This window comes from Nuphar pumila, chromosome 2 (assembly GCF_984573655.1).
Source record: "Nuphar pumila chromosome 2, dmNupPumi1.hap1.1, whole genome shotgun sequence".
Lineage (NCBI taxonomy): Eukaryota > Viridiplantae > Streptophyta > Magnoliopsida > Nymphaeales > Nymphaeaceae > Nuphar > Nuphar pumila.
The window spans coordinates 132283978-132311550 of record NC_143250.1 but is presented as its reverse complement, the minus strand read 5'-3'; the positions used below and the strand labels follow the sequence as shown (position 1 = coordinate 132311550).

General features: G+C 37.5%; 1 protein-coding gene across 4 annotated transcripts; it reads left to right on the top strand.

Annotated features, from left to right (window-relative positions):
• Positions 1–27573, top strand: LOC149847136 (cytochrome b-c1 complex subunit 6-1, mitochondrial-like). 4 transcript variants are annotated; one of them, XM_089998314.1, is made up of 6 exons: positions 1–137; positions 8456–8512; positions 12908–12992; positions 27051–27140; positions 27221–27259; positions 27306–27573. In XM_089998314.1, coding segments are annotated over exons 2-5 (210 nt in total). In that variant the 5' UTR covers positions 1–137; positions 8456–8510; the 3' UTR covers positions 27254–27259; positions 27306–27573. The 4 variants fall into 4 exon arrangements, with proteins under 4 accessions (XP_089854440.1, XP_089854437.1, XP_089854439.1 ...); XM_089998311.1 differs by having other exon boundaries at positions 27221–27573; XM_089998313.1 differs by having other exon boundaries at positions 91–141; positions 27221–27573.

Below are 27573 nucleotides of genomic sequence, written 5' to 3'. Positions count from 1 at the left end.
GGGATCTACTTCAGGTGTATCAAACCCGGCTCCTATACGATCCGGCTTTCAGTTCCCTTTTGATCCGCCTCCTAGCCGTAGATCTCTCCCACGATTCTCTGGTCGCTCCCTCTCCGACTCTCCGAGCGAGCTCACCGGTCAGTAGTATCCGACTCAGATCGATTTCTTCTCCCGTTTTCTTCCTGTGGGAGTTCACGCTTCGATTCCTCTGTTTGGGTATTAGTTAAATCGATCAGAATGAGATCGCATTGTTTTCTCCCTATTTTTTTCTTTCCTTCGTTTTCTTCCGATTATCGTTCTCCCACTTTTCATCTTCAAAAATCTTGATTCAGACTCTCTGCGTTGATGTAGTTAATTTTTTTGGCGTTTATTCTCTATGATTCTATTTGATTGCGCCTGGATGGTTTGCTTTTTCTTTTCTTTTTCTTGGATGGTTTGCCTTTTCTTTTCTTTCCCAGTTTTGGATGGTACGAGTCGGTTTCTTTTGGGTGGTGCAGTTAGGGCTTTTGATCGTATTTGCATTTTTTTATTAATCTTGTTAGATTGGCTTTTTTTAGGGTGTTTGAGATTGGATGCCATTTGTTCTGATTCGTGCTCCTTTTGTTGCTTGTTGCGTTTCGGTAGGTTTGACCGAGTAGTATTTGGAATCTTTTGGGATGATAATCGCGTGTTCTATCTTCATTTTGTTTGAGTTTTTTGTGAACGTGTTTGTGGTGTGATGTCCTGAAATTTGGGGGTTTTGTGGTTGGTTTTGTAATTGAGTAGTGTAATTTGGTTATTGAGAAGGAAGTAGGATGTAAGTGCTTGGTCTTTTGGTTTAGGGGGATAGTTTGTTGGTTTTCTCATGAGCGTGCAGATTAGGATCAGTTTATTGGGAAGTTGGTAATCGATTACAGAAAAGTTTAAAACAGTTGATTTGAAACTGTCTTGAGAGAATGCATCTAAATAAAGGAATAAAGTCTTCACGTTTGCTATCACCTTGGTGGTTTGAGTGGAAAACCTTCTTGATGATGTTCAAAAGCCCATCTAAGTGTGGAGTTGATCCATAGTTGAAAGTATGACATTTGAAAATGTTTTGCGCATAAAGATAAACATAGAAAATATCACACAAAAACGTTTGAGATAACCCACAACAATGGACGGGATAAGCGCTGAACGATGCTCGAACGCCGGGCCGTGCGTAAAAAAAAAGTGTTTTTAGTGGCAGTTGTGACCGCCACTAAAGACCTGTCTTCTGCCTAGGTATTTAGCAGCGGTCAAGACCACCACTAAAAAGCTTATTCAGCGGAAAAAAATTTTTGTGCGCCACTGATCACTGCAAGATCAGCGGTGCAAAATCGTTCGATTATGTCGAACAAAATGAGGGTTCGGCGATACGGGTTACTCTTTCTCTCTCTCTCTCTCTCTCTCTATATATATATATATATATAGAATAGGACAAAAGGTAATCTTAGGAAAAATTGGGAATCCCTCCTTTTTATACAATTCCATAGTGTAATACATAATATAATAAATATTAATATCGTACATATATATCTCTTGCTCTTTTTTTCTTCCTACTATGTATTATACATATCATAAATAAATATATTTATATCCATCATATTCTTCAAGCAGGTATCTTGAGCTACCCATAAATTAATTATTGGAATAAGATTCATGGGCTTACTTAATTTCGAATTGATTGAAATACAAAAAGAAAAAAGTGACTCTTTGAAATTCAAAGCATTATTTTATTATTTGGATGGAAAACTACTCAATGATGACGATCCATATATATATATATGGGTAAATATTGGCTACTAATGTAGGTAAGAAACTAATGAGTAGAAATCACACTTTTCTTATAAAATTTCCAATTTTTTGTAGATTAAGTGTTACGAATGTGATCTATATGGTTTGTTTAGTAGCGAACTTGTTGTGAATCATGTGATTATGACAAGTAATTAGGTTTTTAATGGGGTCCAAAAGTCAACGGCCCACAATGTGCCAAAATTTCATTACTCAGAAGATCACATTTTTACATAAAAAAAGCACGTCGCTTTGCTCCCTCTTTCATTCTTTTCTTGTCTAATTCTTTCCTTGCCTAAAAGAGGGAGCAAAGCGACGTGCGAGCTCCTGTATTGCGGAGTACCCGCATACACGCCATGTCATACTTCGACAGTGGCTCCATATCGGGGGAATGAGATTGTAAATGGTTTTGTGTTTGGCTTGACACTTTTTTCAACAAAAAGAAAGAGAAAAAAGAAGCAAAAAAGAGAAAGAAAAAGCCAACAGAGATATTTTTTAGGGTTGGTTGCTTGACCCATGCAATTACTTTTGTCACCCCCTCCCTCTTCGTTTTTGGACTGCGGGGAGGGGTAATATGATAAATTGCATGTGTCAATCCCCCTTAAAAAATAGGCAACAACTGTCTCAGTGAGCTCTTCCTTGCACCCATCGGCGGGAGGGGACCGGAAGAAAGGCCAAGCCGGTGCCATCAATAGCACGAGTTCGGCTCCTCTCTCTGAGATTCTATAGGCTCGACTACTCGATCCAGATATCTTTCCAACCTTCTATCTTCAATGAATAGTCAAGCCAATTACAACAAAGATTAGTTTATGCTTGGTTGGGATCGATGCACCAACCTCTATTCAGTCAGTAGGTGGGATCGGTCTGGTTGTTCTTTTAGAGGAGGGTTGGCTCTGTACCAACTCCTTCACAGGGGGATGGCAACGAGAGAGGTAAACTGGAGTGGAAGCCAAACGTGGTACAGGATCGAAAATCTTTCATCGATCCGAAGAATCACTGCCAGATACAATGATGCTCCAGACGTTCAGTATCGAATCCCATGAAAAAGGTCTAGGAATAGGAGATCGCATGGAAGGTAGGAACTGGTATGGAAAGGTCGATCACGCAGGTGTAAGAAATATGCGTATTACCTGTACCTGGTGAGGGGGAGATGGATGGGAAGTGGACAGATTCAAAAGTAATAGGACATAATGAAAAAACTCCTCCTAATGGGGCAGACTATCGACTAATACCCAAAAAAGCCAAGACCAGAGCTGTGGAATGGGGCCCCCCTTTTCTTCGCTGATGGAAAGATTTTTTCAGATGCTTCGCTTCCTCGGATAAAGAAAAATATTGGTTCCCCCTCGAAAATCGAAAAAAAGAATGAGTGGCCCAAGGCAATTCTTTCCATCTCGAGGGCGCCTAGCCTAGATGTTCCAAATGAACAACCCCCCTTAGGAACTTAAAAAAAGAATAACGCAAGCCTGCTGCTCTTAACATAGGCAAATAGATAGCTTACCATTTGTTTATCTTCTATTCTAGTCGTGAGAAGAGAGGACGCTCACGCACATGTTGACACGAATGATCAGTTACCGTTGGTGAAACTGATGAGGATTTTATTCACAGAAAGCAAAAATCGCCGGGGCTCGCTCACATAAGAGCCTTAAATTTCTGATGCAACAAAGGATTACTACCACCAACCAATAGAAATGGATTTCCAAGCTCTAAAGATATGATTTCACACTTGAGTACAAGAAGGGTCTCACAAACCGAGTGACCGATGCCTTGTCTAGGCGCATGGAAGAAGAATGCGGCTTCCTATGTGTTCTATCTACTATCTTCTATTTCTTGTAATTGGGGAAGTCCGGCTTGTAATGCTCGGCGTCTTCAACTTTGCCACTTCTTGCTACCGAATCTGAGTGCACTTTTGAGGTCTTCTTCCTTTTGTAGCGAGTTATGGGAAGCAACACATAGAAGTACTCGAGTGAAGAGAGAAAACTGCTAGTTAAAAGCCTTAGTTTAGTTACCTATTGGGATATCTTTAGTATGTAAATAAAACAAATAGTTAAGTCTAACTGTCCCCACTACGCGGTAAGAAGCAAGGCCTTTTAAGTTTATGAATAGCCTTTTTCAGCTCCAATGCGCATAATAAAAAAAATGCCGGCATGAACCTCCGGCTGTAGGATGGACGACCTTTGTAGTATAGCACATCCCCTTTCATTTGGAAGTGGGGATGGCTGTTAGGGGGGAACTCCCTCCTTCCTCCACCAGCTGTTGGGTTTCACTATCATTCTTTTGCAGCGGAGGCGGATGGAAGAAGCAGGGACGGACAGCCCATTTCGACTAATGAGAGGAGCGCAGGCGCAGGATGGCCGAGTCTTTGCTAGCTTAGCGCAGTGTCAACCGCACCCTTCGCTTGTCTTGTAGAAAAGAACTGCCTAACTTATGTCTTCCTCCCTTTGCTTCACTCCCTCGATAAGGAAAGCACTCGCCCCTTCGGTCTTTGCTTTGAGTTAAGCTCTTTGAGTTAAGGACCATCCTGTATTGGAATAATTCAAAGCAGTCAAAATCCTGAAAGGTCTGCTTCTCCCTCGCTTGCGCTTTGGCTTGATCCTTAGCAAACAAACCATGCTGAACACATCTATGTGGTTAGATTGAGTAGATACAACTTGCACCTATGATTTGTAGCAAATATTTTTCCCATATATATATATATATATATATATATATATATATATATATATATATATATATATATATATATATATATATATATATATGGAAGCTGGAATATGTTTATCAGCAAACTATGTTTGCTGGTTTGAACCAACAAAAGCCGTCCGATTTGGGGATCGGACAGCTCTTGTCTTTCCCCTTTCCGTGCCTTTCCCCTTCAGCAGCCACTCTGGTGGTGGGGAGGTCAGAGTCAGGGTCAGCGGTGGCAGAGCTGGAGGAGGCACGGTGGGCATTGGGGTAGCCGCAGGCGGGGAGGCCACCAGAGGAGGGGTGGCGGGTGGTGGGGAGGTACGGTGGGCAGTGGCAGGCAAGGAGGCCACCGGAGGAGGAGGAGGCACTGAGGATGGTCGTTGGGGAGGAGGCCGGTGGTGTGGTGGTGGTTGGGGAAAGGGTAAAGAAGGAAGGGGAAAGAAGGAGAAACACTGGAGCCATCCGATCTCCAGATCGGACAGCCCTTGTTGGTTCAAACCAGCAAACACGGTTTGCTGGTAAACATATTCCAGTTTCCCTGTATATATATATATATATATATATATATATATATATATATATATATATATATATATATATATATATATATATATATATGCACATTCATACTGTATTGATGAGTCCAAACTCATAGGTGCGACTTGTTTAGACTCAAACTGACACCATATATGTGATTTACATGTTTTATTTAGTCAGGATCAGCCCACAGATCACCGAAATCTGATGTAAGAACATGTTCTTCCAGTAATAAATAATTCAATGGCTGTAATTTTTTTGGCTAAAAAACTTTTTTTTTGGTCGAAACATGATTCAAGAGCTGATCCTTACCAAATATAATGATCACATCTACGGTGTTAGATTGAGTCAACACACGTCACCAGTATGCGTTTTGAGTCTTTTGACTCATTGATACCATATGGATGTGTGTACCAAAGACTTATCCATATATGATAAGTCTTTATTTATCTATGTATGTATATAAAATATTTTTAGAAGGCCATTGCTTGGTGCAGTGTTTAAACATTCTGACTGTCGGTGTGAAAATTGGGTTTGACTTATGAGATTGGCGACTATATACAAATGATAGAAGGCTAGAGTTATGACTAGTCTGCCTCTCCTCGGCACCACAGAATACAAGATGACACTAGGTGTGTCTTTTTATGTGATCTTTTTCTTGTCAGCTGAGATATAGGAACCATAGATGTGAATCCAAGGCCCAATGTCATTCGAACTTGAGATCCAGTGAAATTGGATCAAGATTAGATACTATGCTGAACATTTTTAAATGTTTTACTCAAAAGAATGAATTTTTTTGCTCACATTACTTTTTTTTTGACAACCAGGGAAACCACCTCACTCACTCCCGTCACCAAGCTGAAGGGACATCATGAGTTTGAAGCCCATGGGTGTGTGTCCCTTGCTTAGAGGCCGAAGCTGGGTGTACTTGGTGGCAGGGGTGTGTGTGTGTGTGTGGTGGTGCTGGGGTTTTTTGCTGAAATTATTGAACAAATGGAGCTTCATCCTTTTTTTTTTCAGTTTTTCAAGTTTTATGCTTAAAAGCATTCCCAAAGTGGAGTTTTGCTGATCTTTTGAACGAGAAAACTGTTGATTAAGATTTTGATGTGCTTATAACTTTGATTGGCCTTTCTTTCGTGTTTTTTCCTATTCTCTATTAGACATTGGAAAACAAATGCTACTGAGTGTGCTCATACCTCCTACTGGTTTTGACTTTTGATGATCATGGTCTTTTGTTTGACGACATTTAGTGTTTTCACATTATATTTTTTATTAGTTTGCCTTTAATGAACTTCATTCTGTCGTTTGAATACATCCATTTTCTACATATTGGAAATGGAAATTTAAATTTGATGTACTTTTGTGATGTAACTTCACCTTGATTTCATTTGGATACATGAATATCATCCATATTGTCGTTGGGAATGATATGAATATCTCACCTCAGCCATATAATCAATTGGGAGCAACCAATTATATATAGAATCCCCTTGTAGCTAACACAGTTCCTGCCACAACTTTTGTTGCCTCAAGACCTTCAAGTCTTCTTGTCAACAAGCCAACTTATAAGGAAAACTCTCTACTTTCATCCCCATGTCATTAATTTCTGGAGCGTTTTTGAGCCAAATAATTCTTTCCACTCCTTGATTATGGTGCAATCTTTAGTGACTGCAAATCTAGCCATAAGATCATGAATTGATGCTTTGTAATATAAATATTTTCTATATTAGAGTCACCATAACCCTTTGTGTTATAATAATCTTAACAAAATGAACCCTCATATTTGTCTCAAGATTAACTGTAGTTGCAGTTTTAACCTCATGTTGACATTTGAAATCTAGAACCACTAGAACCCTTGCAATGAAATCTCATATTAGTCTCACTTAGATTAACTGTATTTGCAGAACCTGACATCATGTTGACATTTGAAAGCAACCATAATGGCATCAATTTTTGAGGTTTACTAAGTTTGGTATATTTTTTCAGTTATGTGGACTTAATTCCAAAGTAAACTTGAAGGCATTATGATCTTACATATCTGGCAAAATCGTATAAAATTAGATCTTCACTCCACATCCTAGAACTGTCTCCACTCATTTACACTTGCCTACCACATGGACTATTAATTGTTCTTGTTTTAGTTAATCCATTGTGATAATTGATGCACTCTATCCCAAATTTGAAAAGGTAAAGTTGGTAAACTGTTTGATGCATTTGATATGTTGGTACTGTGGCCGATTCAGTTATCCTTGACTATTGAAGTCTTCAAGAAGTTTGTCTCCAGAATCAACTCAAAATGCTGATATGCAAGTCAGCTTTTGATTTCATAATCTAGTGCATATTTGGTAGTTTTTTCAAGAAGGGTACCATGGTTTTGCAATAAGATGACAATAATTGTTTTGTCATATGATGCGTCTTCATAATGCAACATGGAATGTTGGTGAATGGATCCATGTTATATATGTTTAAGGGTGTTACTTTATACATTTATTTTTTAGAAAAATTTACAAATACATTCCCAACTTTTGACCTAATTACAAAAACCAGCCTGTCGTTTGAGATTTTACAAATGGAAGCTGGGTTAAGAAAATAATTCTCTAATAGGCGCCTGTCTTAACCTGAGTCAAAGCGTGGTTAGGTCATGCTAAAAGACATTTTTACCCTGCACAACATTAGAACGATGGGATTCCAATCGTCGGAACTGTATGGTATTCCAGTCGCTGGAAAACCCAACTTTCTATGCTTGCTCTCTCTTTCTCTCTCTCCACACCATCACTGCATTCCCTTCATCCCACACGGTGATCTATCTGGCTTCATTCTCCACCATCTCTCTCTCTCTCTCTGTTTGGATTCATTCTCCACCATCATCAACACCATGATTCTGCCCTCTCTCTCTCCCCACCATCACTACATTCCCTTCATCCCACATGGTGCTCTCTCTTTGGCTTTGTTCTCTACCATTAACACCATGATTTTCTTTATCCCACACCCTATGATCTAGGTTTTCTCCTTGTCCTCTTCCTCCCTCCACCACCACATCTTTGCAAAAAAGTCTAATGAGAATGGGATCTTCCATGAGAGAGGGTGAGACATCTCTGTCCCACATTCCAGCGAGCAACTGATCTTCGAATAAATTCAGTGTTCTACTTGGGGATACAACATGAATGGTAGAGGGCTTAGCAAGTATTGAAAATAAGGGAGAGATGGTCTTTTAACATGATCCAACCACGGTTTAACAAAAGTTAATGTTTTAGGGTTAAGCCAGGCACCTGTTTGAGACTTATTTTGTTAACCGAACACTTATTTGTAAAATCTCAAAAGTTAGGCAGGTATTTGTAACTAAGTCATACCTTAGGTGGGTATTTGTAAATTTTTCTTATTTTTATTGTTGAAAATTTAATAATTATCTAGCTTCAGTGATCTAATAATTTTCACAATGCAGGTGAATTTTTTAAAAGCTATTGTTGTGGCTTCCTTGCACTTGTTCTTACATTTCAATGTGAGTATTTTATTATTGTTACTCTTGTCATTTATTACATTGTTGAATATCCTGCCTTTTTGAAAAGTTCTTTTAGTTCCTCTGCAAGGATTCATCAGAGTACTAGTTGTAGGGGTGCCTGAGGTATGAGGCTGTATTGAGGCCTGTGGATATCTAGGAAGGTTGGCTTTATGGGCTAAAAATTTAGCTTGGGATTTGGTTTATTAGATCTGGATGCTCTTTAGGCTTCATGACTATGACACTACAACACGGCAGATCGGCTGCCGTACCCGTGTCGACATGGGTACTGGTATCGGGCACAGTGCGGGTACGCCGCACTGTGCCGGGTCGGGCCGCACTGTGCCGGGTCGGGCCTAATGCAGACCCGAACCTCAGAAAAAAAGAAGCAAAATTGCCCCTCCCGAAACCCCTGACTCTCTCTCTCTCTCAGCCTGGTCTCGCTCCAGGGACCCAGAGGGGTTGGGAGAGGGGAAAACGAGAGAGAGGGGGGGTAACCAGAGGGGTTTGGAGAGAGAGAGAGAGCATACTGGGGGTTCTTCTTCAACCTCCTCCTCTTCTTCGAATCTGCCCGAGAGAGAGGCGGTGGGAGACTCTCCTTTCTACCGTAACCCCCCCCCCCTCCTTTATTGTTTTTTTAAATTTTCAGACACCCCTTCCTTTATTAACTTTTTACCTACACCTCCCTCCTTTATTCAAAATTTCATCCCACTAACTCCTTTTTTACTAAAACCTCTCCCTCTTTTACTAAAAACTGCATTGGACCTACAAACTATTATTTGGATCTAGCATTGGACCTACACAATATATATATATATATATATATATATATATATATATATATATATATATATATAGAGAGAGAGAGAGAGAGAGAGAGAGAGAGAGAGAGAGAGAGAGAGAGAGAGAGAGAGAGAGAGCCGTGTCCCTGTACCCATTTTTTTTGAAATTGCCGTGTCATACCTGTATCCACACCCGTACCCGTACCCAGGTGACATAGCTTCATGAGGAGGAAGGTGGGCATCCTATGCCTGCACACTGCCTGAACTTGGGCTCCAGTCCAGCCTTTTTTGTATATTTAGCAAATACATAAAGGTTTCCTCTATAATGAGGCTTCCCAATGGTAATGAACAATTAACCTGGTTTGGAGTGACTTTGCCTACTTATCTTTATGGACAAGTTGGGTGTGCGCAAGTATGGTCCGATTATGCTCCGGTTACTGAAAGTGCCTGGAATCTCTGTCTGGCATTAGTTCAGTTTATTGGCTTGTGGATCCAAACATCTGTAACCATGTTGCAATCCATTTTTAATACATTTAGCATCTTGTTCTTTGTAGAATTGGAAAATGTAGCAGCCCACTTGTTTCAATGATCTATTGTGTTTATTTGTTGATTTGCTTTCTCACTTGTTCTTTTCTGAGAAATATACAATTTATTCCAGAAAGAAGGGAAAGATAACATTGAGTGAAACTGCGGTAGGTGTTGATTGACAAACGAACATCTACCAAAATTGATGCCTTGTAACTCTTGTAAGACAACTGTAAATCTCGTCAACATGTTCCCTTTCCCTGCTTCCAATGGAATTGACTTTTGAAAACACCTTCCTTTTGTTATCTGGTTCAACATTGAAGTGATTCCTTTTGCACATTTGAGGATCTACATGATTGTGCAACTTTGAATTGGTCACAACCCAGAAGTGGTCAGTGGCAAGCACCCTGGTGTGGTATTTTAGATGTAAATTTGTTTTAACTGGTTTCATCTTCCTCCTTTACCTCCAGATCCATATATTTGAAGGGGGTTTCATAGATGTGCTTGAAGAATTTCTTGGCAAAATCCATATGTCCATTTCATATTTATTATAGATAAATACCCAATCTGGAACAATACTTGGTCCAGATACATGGCTACCATTTCAATTTTACCTTTTTACAAGGGATATTCCAAATTTCCAATCTATGATCCATGATCCATGATCCATGTTTTGAGAAGAATCACTCTCAGTTGGATGATGCTTCATTGGACTGTGTGCCATTTTTACCCCTTCAATATCAAGTTGATACCCTACTTTTTGGTTTGGCTGCATGCGTGAATGTGGAGTGTAAATTTGTGGCATTTGGAATGTCTTCTGAGATCGAAATGATCAGCAAAAATTTCTTGGAGGTAAATTCGGAAGGTCGGTTTTGTGGTTGCCTTGGTTGCTTCAATTATCATTTACAAAGACTATGATACCCACTATATTTTCGTTGTTTAGTTATACATCACTTGGTTAAAGTGTTACGAAGTTGATACCCTACATTTTGCTTTGGCTCTATGTGTGAATGTGGAGAATAAATGTGGCATTTGGAATGTCTTCTGAGATAGAAATTATGCAAAACTTGCTTGGAGGTGAACTCAAAAGGCCAGTTTTGTGGTTGCCTGGGTTGCTTCAATTATCATTTATAAGGACTATGATACTCCACTACATTTTCATTGTTTAGTTATATATTGCTAGGTTAAAGTGGTATTATAAATGTGTAGCTTCTTGGTACAGAGATATCACTCTTGCTGTGTGGTAACAGTGGTCAGGCATTTTTTATTTCTATGATATCCACATCTTCCATCTCTGCCATGTCATATTCCTCAAAATTAAACAGTGCCTTGAAGCAACAATTAATAATTCTATTTGGAGAGTTGTGTTGATAATGCACTGTCATGAAAATTGTGAAAAGTTGGTCATTTGACTGTTATTTGTTTCCCAATACGAGAAAAATTCCAGTGAAAAAAGAAAGGCGAATACCATGATGGTATGCCATAAGCACCTATTTTGTGTCAAATGGTTAGGCCAGGAAGTTATTTAATTATTTATTTCTTATTTATAGTTCTGTTTGAAACTATAAGGGTTTAGTTGAAATGTCAGAGAGCCAATCTCCTCAAAAAGGTCAGCATCTGTTGCATGTGATCTATGTCAAGAAGATATGGCAGATTGATTCTGTATAGTTTTCTGTTAAGAACAGAACGGGTTGAAGTGCTCAACTGGAAGTGGAATATGCAGGTGCTAGCCTTCCTTTTTGAGTAGCTTGCTTTTTAGGTTTGGAACCATAACCATTAAGGTGTAGTAATGGTGGGAGCACAGTTCCATTAAACGATGATTAGATGAGAAATGCTCCCTTCATTATGGACACTTGCTAATAGGCCTTATCTTGCTTGTCTATCCGATGATGCTTGGATGGACAAAAAATCATATGACAATATTTTGCTAGGAAAAAATGGATGAAAAACAAAGTTTTTGCCACTTTACTTTCCATGCTGATTGTAGGCCAATTATTGGATAAGCTAACCATTTATTTCTTTTGGAGTTGGTGGCAACAGCCAACTCTTATTGTTTCTCTTACTTCTCTATGAAAGGGCAGTAGTAGTGCTTGATGTTTGATTGGTTCCGACTAGCAGAATTGTCTGTTTGCGGGAAAATGACATTCCTAGAGGCTTTCTACATTTCCAAGTAAGCTAGATTTTGATATTGTCTTTTACTAGCATTAGCATGATCCATTGGTAGGAAATGGTTCATTGGCAATGGCATATATTCCTACTACCACTAAGCCTAGACATGATAGACTACTAAAAATTGACGGTCTGGGATTTGGTTTTGTGGGGTTTTTTCTTTTCTTTTCAATTTTAGCCAAACCAATATAAGGGGCCCAATTATGAGTCCACCCCTCTTCATGGGGTTGGGACCAACAAAATATAGAGAGGGGGAGGGATCTTCCAGCTGACTCCCTTCCTTAACTGTATGGGAAGGGGGTTGGTGACATCTTTTTTTGGGTTGAGAGAGAGAGATGCTTAGTTCCAGCGATATCATGGCAGATGTGTCAGGATCAGTGACTAAGTTTGACTCTTGAACACTTGCAGATATGAAATGAGAGAAAATAAGGTTTAAATAGGAGAAACACCTTTTTGTCTATGACACTCAAAAGTCTTAGACACACAACACACCGAGTGTAAATTTTTTGGGACACTTATATTAAAAGATGAAGTTTCCATGCCGTGTGTAGGAGTGTCAGTCTGAAAAAAAAAGGAAAATTTCTGTTTCACTTTTAAATTCTCAAGAAAAAATAATTTTGCACCAAACTAGCACACATTTATAGTTATTGGAAAAACTTTTCTAGAGAAGCCAAAAAAGAAAAGAAAATTCTAAAACCAAGTTTCATTGGCTTAGACACACCCTGCTTTCTCTCCATCTCTGTTCTCCGCCGCTTTCCCCGTACTTTCAGCAGATTAATATTGTTAATTTTTTAGCCTGGAAGCTTAACATCTTGGCCATTTATGAATTGTTTTGATTCTATGTCATGGCTGTGGAGTTGTGTATTTTCTGCCTACTGGTTTAAAGTTATGGCTTCAATCTTGTGTTTTCATATGAATCCAGGGCTGATGAGGAGCTTGTTGATCAGAAGAAATACATTGAAGAATCTTGCAAGCCGAAATGTGTGAAACCCTTACTTGAATATCAGGTAATTTCTTTTCATGAATTGAAATTTTGGTGATTAATGTGTCATCCGGCAAATGCTTAGATGCTTTTTGGGTGCTCCACTACTGATTCATTATGCCTGTTCTAATAATGTAGTTGCTTACAAGGTTGAATTTTGCCAGTAAAATGTTCTTGAAATCAAGTAAATTTTTTTGCTAGTAATCGTGTGGGAAATTAACCAGCTATTCTTGTTTTCTTAAATCACATGAAATCAAATTTTTACGCAAATCAAGACAAGTACATGATTTGGCATTGTCGCTCAAGATGACTTGTATCCAATTCTCCACAGCAAGTGTGTGTTACCAATACACACACATCAGACAATTCTAGCCATGTGATGGATCCTCAGAACCATGGTATGACATCCCAGGCCCATGAATCCCTCTACATCTGTCTGTGAATGTAATCTAATGAACTGTTATTTCTTTGGTTATTGCATTCCAACCAGATAAACCACCATCTTGATTTCATGCACCATCTCCAACCTTGAATCCATTTCTCCACGTGTCATGCTGCTCTTTCTCATTTGCAAGTTTTTTCAGTGCACAGCACCTGCGTAATTCTTTAAGTCCTCTTCCAAAGTCTCAGATGAGGAAGAACTTGGTGCCGGAAAAAAACCCATCTACAGATTCTGTTGCTCCCATGCCTTTGTATACCCCAGCTCTTTTGAAAATTCTCCATAGTGACTGATTTTTATTTGATGTCCAACCAAGTAAAACTTTTCTCTCTGGTATTCACATCTCATTCCCAGATATCCTTGTGAGGCATGTTCTCTATCCCAGGGTGCATGGTTATATACCAAGCCTTCAAGGAGGAACCTGCATACATTTACCTTTTCGAAGTAGTGAGTGTAATGAAATGTGGAAATACAAAATGAGGGCCTCTAAGCGCTTACAGGATCATAAACACAAAGTATACATGCACATGCATAAGTCCAACTAAGAGACAATACAAAAGCACAAAGGCATAACACAAGCACTAAGTGCATTCAAGACATTAAAGAACTAAAGAGAAGAGCACAAAACATAAAAATCATTCATCTTATCGAGCATGAATGCTTAAGAGAAGCTAAAAAATGAAAGGGATAAAAGACCCTATTTATACACATACAAGTGAGAGAGAGACCTCAATAGAGTTGTTGGACTGTTCCAACAACTCTATTGACTAGTCAACTCTATGTTGACTAGTAAAAAAATAACCCAACAGCCATATTTGGTATTTGACCAAATAGACCCTATAAAAATAGAAAGGACAAAAAGAAAGAATAAAGTAAAAGTACTAATGTGCCCCTAATGGGCATAACCTATTACAAGAACAAAAATAACTAAAATACCCCTAATGAGTATTTACCTATTATATCATTATAAATAATATATATATATATATATATATATATACAACTTAACACTTCTCAAACTTACGGTGTTATCTATGTCACATGGGTGCGGGGATGCGGTACTTCCAAAAAACCCGGGTGCGGCAAAATATATATATATATATATATATATAATATATATAAAGTCCAAAAGTTGGACATAAATGATCCTGGGTGCGTTGACTGCACCCAGGGTCAGGTTGACCACATCGGGTGCGGGTGCGGCACCTAGTTGGAGAATCCCTGCGACATATAAGGCAAAACAAAGTTTCTTGGCAATTTTTTTCTTAAGCCTGAAAAATTGGACCAAAATGACCCTGGGTTCGTTGACCACACCCAGGGTCGGGTTGACCGCACCCGCACCTGCGTTGCGTCGCATCGACACGGGTGCGGCATCCTGCTAGCTGAATCCCTATGACATATGGTGTTATATACCGAAAATTTGAAAATATAAAAAGAATCAACAGGAAGGATCAAAGTCTTTAAGTGTCTTCATTGAAAGTTTCTATCTTTATGTCGCATCAGAGAATTTTGCAAATATAAGTCTCTTAATGTCTTCATTGGTGAACACCTCTATCGGCTATCTCTATCTTCATGATATGATGCATCTAAGATATTCCTTTCTCAATCCATCACATCTTTAGGAACCTGCAGAGAAAACAAAACAAAGGTTCCAACTATATAAAGGAAAATATCCTAACCCAATAGTTATAAAGCAGTGTTTTAAAACTCACCGAGTCAACTCGTTGACTCGGCTGACTCGGCCCTCCAGCGAGTCAACCCGGCAAGGCAAACTTGGTTTGCCAAAACTCGGGCTTGACTCGGGCTTGACTCGGCCTGACTCGGCTTGACTCGGCTTGACTCGGGCGAGTTCTGGGATGTTTGAAATTTGTTTTTTGAGTTTCAAATGGTAATGATATATATACATATATGCAGTCTACTGTTTACTGTATGTACAATCTAGTTGAAAAATCATAGGTGCAAGTTGTATCTAAGCAATCTGACCTCATATATGTGTTCAACATGGTTTATTTGCTAGGAATCACACCTTTATCATATTTTTTTATGTAAAAATATGTTTTTTTGAGTAATGAAATTTTGGCATATTGTAGGCCATTGATTTGTGAAGCCCTTGAGAAACTTGCTTACATGTTGACAAACTATTTGAAAAAAAAAATTGTGTTCTAATAGATTGTATGTACAATTGACTGTGTAAAAACATACATTGAAAAACTTACTCTATTGGCAAAACTAGGAGATTTTTGTATGCATTTGCTTTTGTCAAATAAAAAATGGTCTATTTTGCAGTTTCAGACCTTGTTTACCTCAAAATTGGGATTGATATGAAAAATCAGATAAACTGTTGAAATGGAGAACCAGGTCTTGAGTAAGGCTAAAAGAGTCTAGTACTTTCTGCAAGCTGATGAAATGGTTTGGGAGTCGGGACTTAAACTAGCAAAATTAATGAATTTTTGCTTGTCGTGACCAACTGTTCTACATCTAATAAACTTTTAATCTTTAAACTCCCATATTTCTGTGGCACATGACAAATTGACTGTCAAAGTGCTTGTATAGATATCAAATTCAATTATTCAAGCAAACCTCTATAGCTCTTTGCAGTTGTTTTTATATTCTTACAGACATTTGGAGACTATGTTTACTCAAAAACATGGTTTCAGACAAATTATATATTGTTTTTCTTTTAAAATCAAAAGTTAACAAAACCCGGTCCGAGTCACCGAGTTGACCCGCCGAGTCACGAGTCAATAAAGAACGAGTCAAGTTCCGAGTCACGGGTTTTAAAACCTTGTTATAAAGTTTTTAAAACAAATGTATTTTTGAACAAGAGAAACATTAGATAATCTTTAAGAAAGATAAGAGGAGCATACTTCATGGATAAATTTTTATAAAATAAAATCATAAACCCAAAATCAACATATTTTCTTTCAAGAAAAACATAAATATTGATCATAAGAGAATTTGATCACTAAAGGATATATAAATCATCAGGGAGAGATAAAAATTTGTGCATAAATAATATTCCAAAATTGTTTAGAAAAGCATTTCAAATGAAATAACAAATCATCACTAACGACATGCATTCAAAATATAACAATTCAAAAGCGCCCTCAAGAAAAAAGGAGATAATTAAATTTAGTGCATACAACAATGTAAAAAAGATAAAATATGAAACACATATATCCAATATGCAATTAAAGCATATTTAATGCACATAACAATAAAAGAGAGCAATCTCGCAAATCACAACCCATTAGGATTCATTCACACAACCTAGAATGAGCTTAAGCACAAAGGACCAAACATCAATCTTAATATATATATATATATATATATATATATATATATATATATATACATATATATTATTAATGAAATGCACGAAAGATGCATAAAATTTTATTAATAAATATTTTTTCATACAAGTAGAAAAACTTTAAAAAATTTAGGAGATATTTTAAAAATCGCACACAACAAAAGGAATCATATTTGCAAATCTCAGCAATGGTTCGACCACCACAAGCAATTACTTCACTTGACCTTCAAACCTCAAAAATCAACTCTATCAGCTACTAGAACAACATAATCATAATGCCACTAATGGGCTAAAAAACATACAAAAAAATATGAATAACCAACATCCATTGTCTACATAAAAGTGACACTTAAGCAAGTGTATCAGCTACTATAACAAAAACATAATTACAATGCCATTAATGAGCTAAAAAACACACAAAATGTGTGAATAACGAACATCTCTTTTCTATATAAAATGACACTTAAACAAGTGTATCAGCTACTAGAATAAGAGCATAATCACAATGCCACATATGGGCAAAACAAACAATACAAAAGGTGTGGATAACCACTGGTTGCATATAACTCACTACATTTGAAAAACCTTTCTTGTTTACATAAAATGCCACTTAAATAAGAGGCATAATAAGAAGAAACACATGAGGTAAGAGAGTTTGTAATGAAAACAAACTAATGTCATAAAAAGGTAAGAAAAATATTTACGAATCAAGGCAGAAATATTAAATTTCACAACCTTTTGAAATACCATGGTTTAAAAAATAGATAGCTATCACAAATAAACATAATTATAAGCATCCACAATACAAATAGCCAAATATCTAAATGAGTGATACAATACACTCACGGAACCAAAGATCAAACAAACGACGGTTAGAACCGAACTATAAGCCGACAATCTAAACTGACAAAATCGAGAAGCACACAACTCACCCCAACAAACAACTTTGTTTTAACAAAAGCAACAATGCCAAAAACAAAAGATGCATCATATAAAAAATCTGTGATGGACAAAACAAATGTCATAAGAAGGCAATAAATATTGACAAAAATCAATTTTCAAAAAAAGTGAGTTCATATATAATAAGAACTGATTTGAAAAAATAAAGATTCAAATCAAATCCAATAACAGTAGATGAAAACTTAGAATAAATATAGTGCAATCATATGCACAATAAGATGTTAATTGATGCAATGCAATTATATACATAGTCAATATAAGCAAGTTATTACAGATAGATAGCTCAATCTAGATTATAAGTCTAATATGACACAACAATGACATATAACATTAAAGAGGGCTAAAACATATATAGAGATTTTCAAAGAACCATATAGATAACCAAGTGCATACACAAGTAAAACTAATCATGGATACTCACAAAGAGATAAAAAAATCATGTATATACAACAATCTTAATAACATAAAGCCACGTATCTTATACAAAAGCTACGAAGAATCAAATAAGATATGCATAAGAACACATTTAAGCATACATGCAAGTGATAGATTAAGGCATTAAGGGTATATACCAAAGAGGTCACAATATAAAAAATAATATTTTATAAATAACAAGTATGCAATGAATCAAGTGTCCTTAATCAAGAACACACGTGTCCACCAAAGATCTAAGTGAATAAGCATGTTCATCAATAATGGATAAGTACTAAAGTGAACTGTAGAAGGAAGGTCGATGAATCAGCCACCTGTGTAGAGAGAGAGAGAGAGAGAGAGAGAGAGAGAGAGTCGGCTGCACAGAAAATAATCTCGTTACTTTTGGATTAGGGTTTCTTTCTATATTAAATAGAGAGAGGCTAAAATGAATAATTACATCTAAGTCCATTATGAAAACAAAAATTCAAAAACCTCTAATATAAAAAGACTTAAACTAAAAACCACCTATTCTCAACACTCCCCCTCAAGCTGGAGCATAGATATCAATCATGCTCAGCTTTTCTCAACATTTCGAGAAATTTGGCCTAGCAAGAGGCTTTGTAAACATATCTGCAACTTGGTCTTCCGACTTTAGGTATTTGGTAGTGATATGACCAGCTTGAATCATATCTCTTACATAGTGGCAATCAACCTCAATGTGCTTTGTTCTCTCATGAAAGACATGATTGTTTGCTATATATGTTGCCGCTTTGTTATCGCACATCATGGTCATTGGAGAGAAAACCTTCACTTGGAGATCATGAAGAACAGTGCGAACCCACATCAATTCAGCAGCTGTTTGGGCCATAGCCCGATATTCTGATTCTACACTCGACCTGGAAACCACATTTTGTTTCTTACTTCTCCACGAAATCAAGTTGTCTCCCCAAAACACACAAAATCCTGTGGTAGATTTTCTATCTACTACTGATCCAGCATAGTCAACATCAGAATAGGCTACTATCTCCAGAGTTCCACCTTTCCTGAACAATAACCCCTTTCCAGGAGAGGATTTTAGATATCTGAGAATCATTATGGCTGCATTCCAGTGTACCTCAGTTGGTTTGTCCATAAACTGGCTAACTTTGCTTACTGCTAAAGCAATATCCGGCCTGGTCACAGTTACATATAATAGCTTCCCTACTAGGGAGCGATAACTTTTGCTATCAACTGGTTTTGACCCTTCTTCAAACAACTGAACTTTATGGTCCATGAGAATATTTGTTGGTTTAACTCCCAACATGCCCGTTTCCTTTAATAAGTCAAGAACATACTTCCGTTGAGACAAAACCATCCCTTCACGGCTCCTAGCAACTTCTATACCCAGAAAATACCTCAGTGAACCAAGGTCTTTTGTAACAAAGTGTTTTTGAAGATGAGCCTTTGTGACTTCAATAGCTTTCACATCATCTCCTGTAAGAATGATGTCATCCACATATACCACCATAACAACTATGCCAGAGCTAGTTTTCTTTATAAATAGTGTATGATCTGCTGCTGATCTATTAAAGCCAAAGCTTGACATCACTTCAAACAACTTTTGAAACCATGCATGAAGACTTTGTTTCAAGCCATAAATCGCCTTTCTCAATCTACACACCTTCTGACACTCCCCCTCAACCTCGAATCATGAAGGTTGTTGCATGTAAACGGTCTCAGATAGATCCCCATATAGAAATGCATTTTTCACATCTAATTGGCACAAGCGCCAACCATGCTGAACAACTACTGAGAGAACAAGACGGATGGTACCCATCCGTGCAACAGGAGAAAAGGTTTCAAAGAAGTCAATACCATATGTTTGAGTATACCCTTTCGCTACTAATCTGGCCTTGTACCTTTCAATAGAACCATCACATTTGTACTTTATTGTATATACCCATTTACATCCAACAATGTTAGCATCTGCTGGAGAATCAACTAGATCCCATGTATGCTGAGATACTAAAGCATTCATTTCTTCTTACATAGCCAGCTTCCAGCGATTATCAAGTTCTGCCTGTTGATAGTTTAGAGGAATAGTTTCAGCAGATAAGGCTGAAATAAAAGACTTCATCTGATTTCCAATTCTGGCATCGGAGACAAAATGAGATATGGGATATAAGGTACATTATCGTGTCCCCTTTCGTAGAGCAATAGGCCTGTTATCATCATCCTGAAGATCACTATTGTCAGTAGAACTTACCTCAGGAGAAGAAGAAGATGAAGGCTCTTGCGGAGGTGGAGCTCTACGCACATATACCAATGGAGGATTATTAAATCTGGAAGAGAATGAAGTTTGGTTCGGTAATGAGGGCACATATTCCAAAGGAAAATGAGGTATAGGTAATGAAAAAGACTCAGCTGGATCAACCTGCAGCGAGAGATCGGAAATAGAGTAATATGGAGAGGATTCCAGGAAAGATACATCCGCACTGACATACTCTCGGCGAGAAATAGGATCATAACATCGATAGCCCTTTTGATTTTTTTGGATAACCTATAAATATGCATTTTGTAGCTTGAGCGGCTAATTTATCACGGTCAGGGCCAAGTTTGTGTACAAAACAGACACATCCAAATATTTTTGGTGAGAAAGAAAAAAGAGGGGCATTAGGTTTTAGGATATGTAATGGAATTTGATCACCCACAGAAGACGAAGGCATGTTGTTGATCAGATAACAAGCAGTGGTAATCGCATCACCCCAGTATAACGCAGGAACATTGGATTGAATCATAATGGTCCTGGCAACATCAAGCAGGTGCCGATGTTTTCGCTCAGCCACCCCATTTTGTTGAGATGAATAGGCACATGAAGTTTAGGGTTGGATGCCATGATCTTGGTAAAATTGTAACAGACCTTTTGATTTAAACTCGAGAGCATTATCAGTGCGAACAATCTTGACAATAGATTCAAATTGAGTTTTTATTTCAAGAATTAGGGATTTGATAATACTTGGAACTTCAGATCGTTCTTTTATTAAAAATACCCATGACAACTTAGAGAAATCATCAACAATAACAAGATAATAACGACACTGAGTCCTAGTAGGATTCTTACTAGGACCCCATACATCTGCATGAAGAAGTTCAAAAACTTTATTACTAGACTGACTCTGACTCGAAGGGAACGAACTTCGATGATGCTTTCCCAACTGACATGCTTCACACTGAAGTGATGTGGTGGAAGGAATTTGAGGAAAGACCGAACGAAGCTTTGACAAAGAAGGATGACCAAGACGACGATGCCACTGAACATGTCTGAATGAGTGTTCCATTGCAGCATGAACATTACCCATTGGATGATGTAGGTAGTAGACTCCATTTGCTTCATAGCCTCTACCAATCTTCTTCCCCGTCAGCAAATCCTGAAAATGACAACCCATCAGATCAAATATTACTCTACAGTTTTGCTCTCTTATAAGGCAACTAACAGAGTAAACTTTGAGGAAAGTTTGCAGCATGAAGAACATTTTGCAACTGTAATGAGGAGGATATAGAAATATTTCCCTGACCAACGACTGGGGAGGAACCCCCATCGGCTAATGAGACTCCTCGATGAGCATTAATATCCTTTATATCTGAGAAAATAAGTGAATTTCCACACAAATGTCTGGATGCATCAGAGTCAATAATCCACTTACTGTCAGTCGGATGAAGATGATTTCCGGTTGAATAGGCAACACCAACTACAGGAGGAGTGGAACTCAAAGGGCGAAGAGCTATCAACTCATCATATTCAGCACGACTGAGGATGATACTACGGTCACTTGTAGATGTATTCTCCTGTACATTTGTTGCCTCGATAGTAGTAACATTTGCTTTAGGAGTATAGGACTTTGATGAAGAAGAGGTTGGCCGACCATGCTTATCCCAGCAACGATCTTCTAAATGTCCAGATTTTCCACAAAATATACATTGAAGCTTTCCTCTGCCTCCCATACCACGCCCACGTCCTCGTCCTCTGATATTCTGAATATTTCCACGCCAATAACCAGATGAGACAACAAGAGCAGATGACTGAGTCACAGGTTGAGATTGTGGCAGAGAGATCGCAAGTCTACTCAGACGATTGTATGCATCAGCAAGAGTGGGAACATCTGATCCAGTCAACATTTGAACTTTTGCAACAGAAAATTCTGAAGAAAGACCTGTAAGAAAACGAGCAACCATGGTTTGTTCTTGATGATCATTTTGCTTCGAGCAACAAAGAGGCCTGTGAGCATTAAGTCTTTCAAACGCAGCTTTGACAGAGGCATAGTATTGGGCCAAGGTCTGATCTCTCTGCTGCAAATTATATATCTCCTGTTCTACTTGCAGGATACGACTCACATTAGTTTCTTGTGAGTATGTATCACGAAGATTGTCTCACATCAGTTTGGCTGTATTATAGTAGATCAATCCATCTGCAATATGGGGTTCGACACTATTCATGATCCATGACATAACTATGTCATTATCTTCATCCCAAGTAACATATTTTCCCAATTTTTCAGGGGGTTCGTCTTCCAACAGAATATGTTTTCGACGATGTCCAGATACCGACATCATAAAAGTTCTGGACCACCTGGCATAGTTGGTTTCATTCAACCTTACGGAAGAGCCGTACGAGAAGGGGTTGGCAAAAGCCTTATACTCCCCAATATGTTCCATTTTAGAATCACATTTCGAAGTTTCAGCCATACTGCGCACTTGAACAGTAAGTATTCAAGTAGAATTTTCCAACACTGTAAGGAATCAGCTCTGCTGTTTCCAAAAAAAAAAAAAAACAGCCCACAACCAGCAGGGAATCACTCCTGCTGCTTTCACGACAGAGGGATAGCTTAAACTAACACAACACGAAACAAAAACTCAACACAGCAGGGAGTCACGACCATTGCTTCACCCAAACACACCACGACCAACGATAATATTCAATTGCAAAACATATGATCACGACAACTGCTGTTCTCCAAACATACAAGGCATAACAGCCAATAAGTCTTCAGAGGACAATTAAATAGATCAATCATATCTCGATCACACGCAACAAGCATAGGAAATAAATTTCAGAATCACGGCAGGCACGCAATCAGCACCGAAAAAATGAAATCACGGCAGGCACGCAACAACATAGATACTTGCTGCGTGACCAAAACAACAGGAACAACCAACAACACAACAATCACGGCAGGCACGCAACAGCAGGAACACAACTCGTCAATGTCCAGGAAATCACGAAGAAAAAAAACTCCAAATTCCAAAAGAAAAAAGAGGTTACGGCTCCAGGAAATCCTCGCTGGGAGCTCCATCCTTAGATCTGACGACAGATCTGGGTAACATCCCAGATCTGTTATCAGATCTTCCACAATCGTGCAACAACAAACCTGATTTCACGCATTCGGGTTTTTTTTTCTTTCTCGTTGGTGAAAATCAATCCTCTCGTGATCACGCTCCCGAGATTGAGGGCTCTGATACCATGTAGAAGGAAGGTCGATGAATCAACCACCTGTGTAGAGAGAGAGAGAGAGAGAGAGAGAGAGAGAGAGAGAGAGAGAGAGAGAGTCGGCTGCACAGAAAATAATCTCGTTACTTTTGGATTAAGGCTTCTCTCTATATTAAATAGAGAGAGGCTAAAAGGAATAATTACATCTAAGTCCATTATGAAAACAAAATTTCAAAAACCTCTAATATAAAAGGACTTAAACTAAAAACCACCTATTCTCAACATGAACCATGAGGGAAACACTTATAACACCCACGAAGGGTAAACACAAAGAAGTTTTTCATAATTTTCAACTTAATATTTTATTAAAAAACTAAGTATGAAATAAAAACATAATATTTAAATCTCATGCAAAACAAGTAAGATAATTTTCATTAAAGAGCCACGTGACTAAGAAAATAACACAATCATAAGGACCAACAAGAGAAACATCCAATAACATAATTATTGTCCCACAAAAGGACTATAAAATGCATTTATTAAAGTGAATGACTCATAAGAAATCATGCTCAATACCTTATGCACGAATAGATAATCTCATTCATCATTTAAGGCAATCACAAGTACACAATGATCAAATATCAATATAGAAATTATTTATTCATAAGCTAAATCATAATTTTTAATACTTCATAAGCTACTTTAAGTTTCACATAAGATACACCAAGAGTAAAAAGAAAAAAATTAAACACAACTTAAGCAAAATTTCATAAGTTCATACTTGTGAAAGACACGTCATTTCAAACTATTTTAGAATATATGATAATTTTTCAAAAGAAAATGAAAAAAAGTTCAATAATAAATACAAATGTGATTTGACATTTATAATCATGAATTGTTCAAATAAAACATCTAAATGCCAACAATACATGCTCAAAAATACTATATCATATACATACATATCAAATAAAGCAAGTTTTGAAAAGCTAAGATTCAAACTAGATCTCATAAAAGCATGCACATATATAATTTCACAAGATCAAACAAATATTATAAACCTTATAAAATATTTAATAAAAGTAAATCTAACGATAATTTTTTTTTAAAAACGTTTAAAGATTTTGGTTTTTGTAAAAATAACAAATAAATTTTCAAGGATAAGGAAAATAAGTGATTTCTCATACATAATGCATGAAATAAATAACACAAGTAACACTTAAAGCTATAAGATACATACCGGGTCAAGATTTTCTTTGAATCCATGCCACACAACGATTATGAATCCTTCACGAAGTATGAACTCGAACCAGAGAATCTCAAGACCCAAAAGAGGCAAAATACCAAGAAGGATTTCTTGGCTCCGATACCATGTAATGAAATATGTGAAAATACAAAATGAGGGCTTCTTAAGTGTTACAAGATCATAAACACAAAGTACACATGTACACACATAAGTCCAACTAAGGGACAATACAAAAGCACAAAGGCACAACAAGAGCACTAAGTGCATTCAAGACATTAAAGAACACAAAATATAAAAAATATTCATCTTATTAAACATGGATGCTTAAGAGAAACATTAAGAAATGAAAGAGGACCTCAATAGAGCTGTTGGACTGTTCCAACAGCTCTAATTGATATTTGACCAAATAGTCCCTATAAAAATAGAAAAGGACAAATGTGCCCCTAATGGGCACAACCTATTACAAAGACTGAAATGATCAAAATACCCCTAATGTGTATTTACCTATTATATATATATATATATATATATATATATATATATATATATATATATATATATATATATATATATATATATATATATATATATATAGAGAGAGAGAGAGAGAGAGAGAGAGAGAGAGAGAGAGAGAGAGACAACTTAACAGTGAGTACTCATTATGAATGCTTGTGTAGCGGTTCTGTATCAAGTCCAGTTTCTCAACTATTCAAGTTTGTCATTCTTTAGTGGTATTTTCAATCCCAACTGCCATGAAATTGGAGTACTCAACCTATATACTCGAAAATTGTTAAAAATTTTGAGATCATGTAACAAATATCTGTTTCGTTTCAAAAGAGAACTGAAAGGCTCTGAGAGAATAGTTAAGGCAGATTTGAAGGAACGAATAAAGGTAAATTATGATAACTAGATATTTTGATAAGAATAGAATTCCATACCCACATAGGGATTCTGATTCAATCTGTTGTGTGTGTGTGTGTGTGTGTGTGTGTGTGTGTGTGTGTGCACGCTTGCACACATGCGGACACTAGTAGATGAGCCTCCACCGTAATGATCTTATTTCCATTGCCATGGGTTTTCTGATCTTACAGATATTATCTGTGTATGCTCGTGGGTTCTCCAGATATCCAGGGAAAAAGGAAAGAAAAACTAATTATGAGGCAAACAAAAAGGGAAAGAGGTTAACATGTAAGAAATAAAGAAGGTGAAGTGCATAATTATAAATTTTAACACTAGATCAGAACAATCTCATGATACAAAAGGATTGCCAAAGTTTTGAACCTGCTATTCTTAATAGGTGCAATTCCATAAAGATAACCACACATAATGTGGAGTTTCTCATAATTAGTTTTCGTTTTCTGATGAAGCCCTTTTTCATAAACTTCATTGAGGAACTTGGTTGAAAATTAAATTTCTAAGAAGGCATTCATCAACTTGAAGAGTTTTCCTGGAATGGGAGGATCCATGTGAGATCATTTTCTTCTAAATTGTTTTGGAAACACGATTTTTCTTTTTTCTCGGGCATATTGAATTTACTATACATGGTGTCCATGTAATGGTAGGATTAACCTGGTTTTCTGGAGGTTTTGTGAACCTTCTACCTTTATGAAAGAGAGGCAGTATGTTACTTTGTGATCTTAGGATGTATCATGGAATGGACAATCATGAGGATGCATGATCTTCCATGCAGAACATTCTATGCTAAAGTTGACAGTATTTGGGAAAATTGGCCTTTCATCATCAATAATCCTATTTTATACATCATAGTTTGTGACCCTTTTGAAGCCATCTATGGTTCGAGGCCAGTATAGATGGTAAATCAAGCCAAGCTGGGGTTGGTTTTATTCAGTTTCCTTGGACGTGCTGAGGTTAAGTTGGCCCTTGTCTATATGGTTCTCATGAGAATTGCATATTCATTCGAGTCTCAATTATGGCAATTGTTATCTGCCATATTCCTAAGTTGCATATTCTTCATTAGGGCTTCCGTCTTCTTGTACCTAGGAGGTTACAAAGACCAACCCTTAGCATGTGAGGATTGTTATAATGGTTGTCTTTTTCTAGCTAGGCGAAACCTTGTTTTGGGGAATGTTTCTTTTGAGAATAGATGGTTAACATGGTCTCTCATATTCTGACTTCTGATTCTTCCTCAACTATTGTGCTGGGTGCTTTTTGCTCTGTTCGACAAATGCTTTATGTTAAACAGAATAACCAGAGTGAAGCATGCCTCTGACTCTGGTTCAATGGTTTCAGGCATGTGTAAAGAGGATCCAAGAAGATGAAACGGGCCACAAACATTGCACAGGGCAATACTTTGACTACTGGTCATGCGTTGATAAATGTGTAAGTATGCTTGCGCAATTCCGAATCAATTTATGTTTGTTGAATTTTTATTCCCTTCTTCTAAATGGTCCAAACTGCAGGCCGCTCCAACCCTCTTTGCGAAGCTGAAATGACGATCGCGAGCTGCAGGGTCAGTAGCATTTACTTTTCAAATTTTCTTGATTCGCACTGTATTGCAGTATTGTACCAGCTCAGCATTTGCTCAAATCCGGCATGACTTCAGTGCAGTGCCGTTCTGCTTGCGAGCTAGGATCTGATAAAGCCTATACATTTTTCCTATATTGAGACATTTTTCTTACCTTCTTGCTTATGGGTCCCTTGAAAGGGTAAACCAAATAAAGAGGCTATCTGATGCATGTGGGCATCAAAAGCTACTGAGATCTTGCGTCTGCTGATCTGATATTTCCTTGCAAAATCAATCATTTTCATCTAA

What these genes read in the sequence shown, in the direction of transcription:
- LOC149847136 (XM_089998314.1), top strand. An exon ending in AACCCTTACTTGAATATCAG is followed by an intron (nt 12,993 to 27,050) that starts GTAATTTCTTTT and finishes CAATGGTTTCAG; the next exon opens with GCATGTGTAAAGAGGATCCA. An exon ending in GGTCATGCGTTGATAAATGT is followed by an intron (nt 27,141 to 27,220) that starts GTAAGTATGCTT and finishes TCCAAACTGCAG; the next exon opens with GCCGCTCCAACCCTCTTTGC.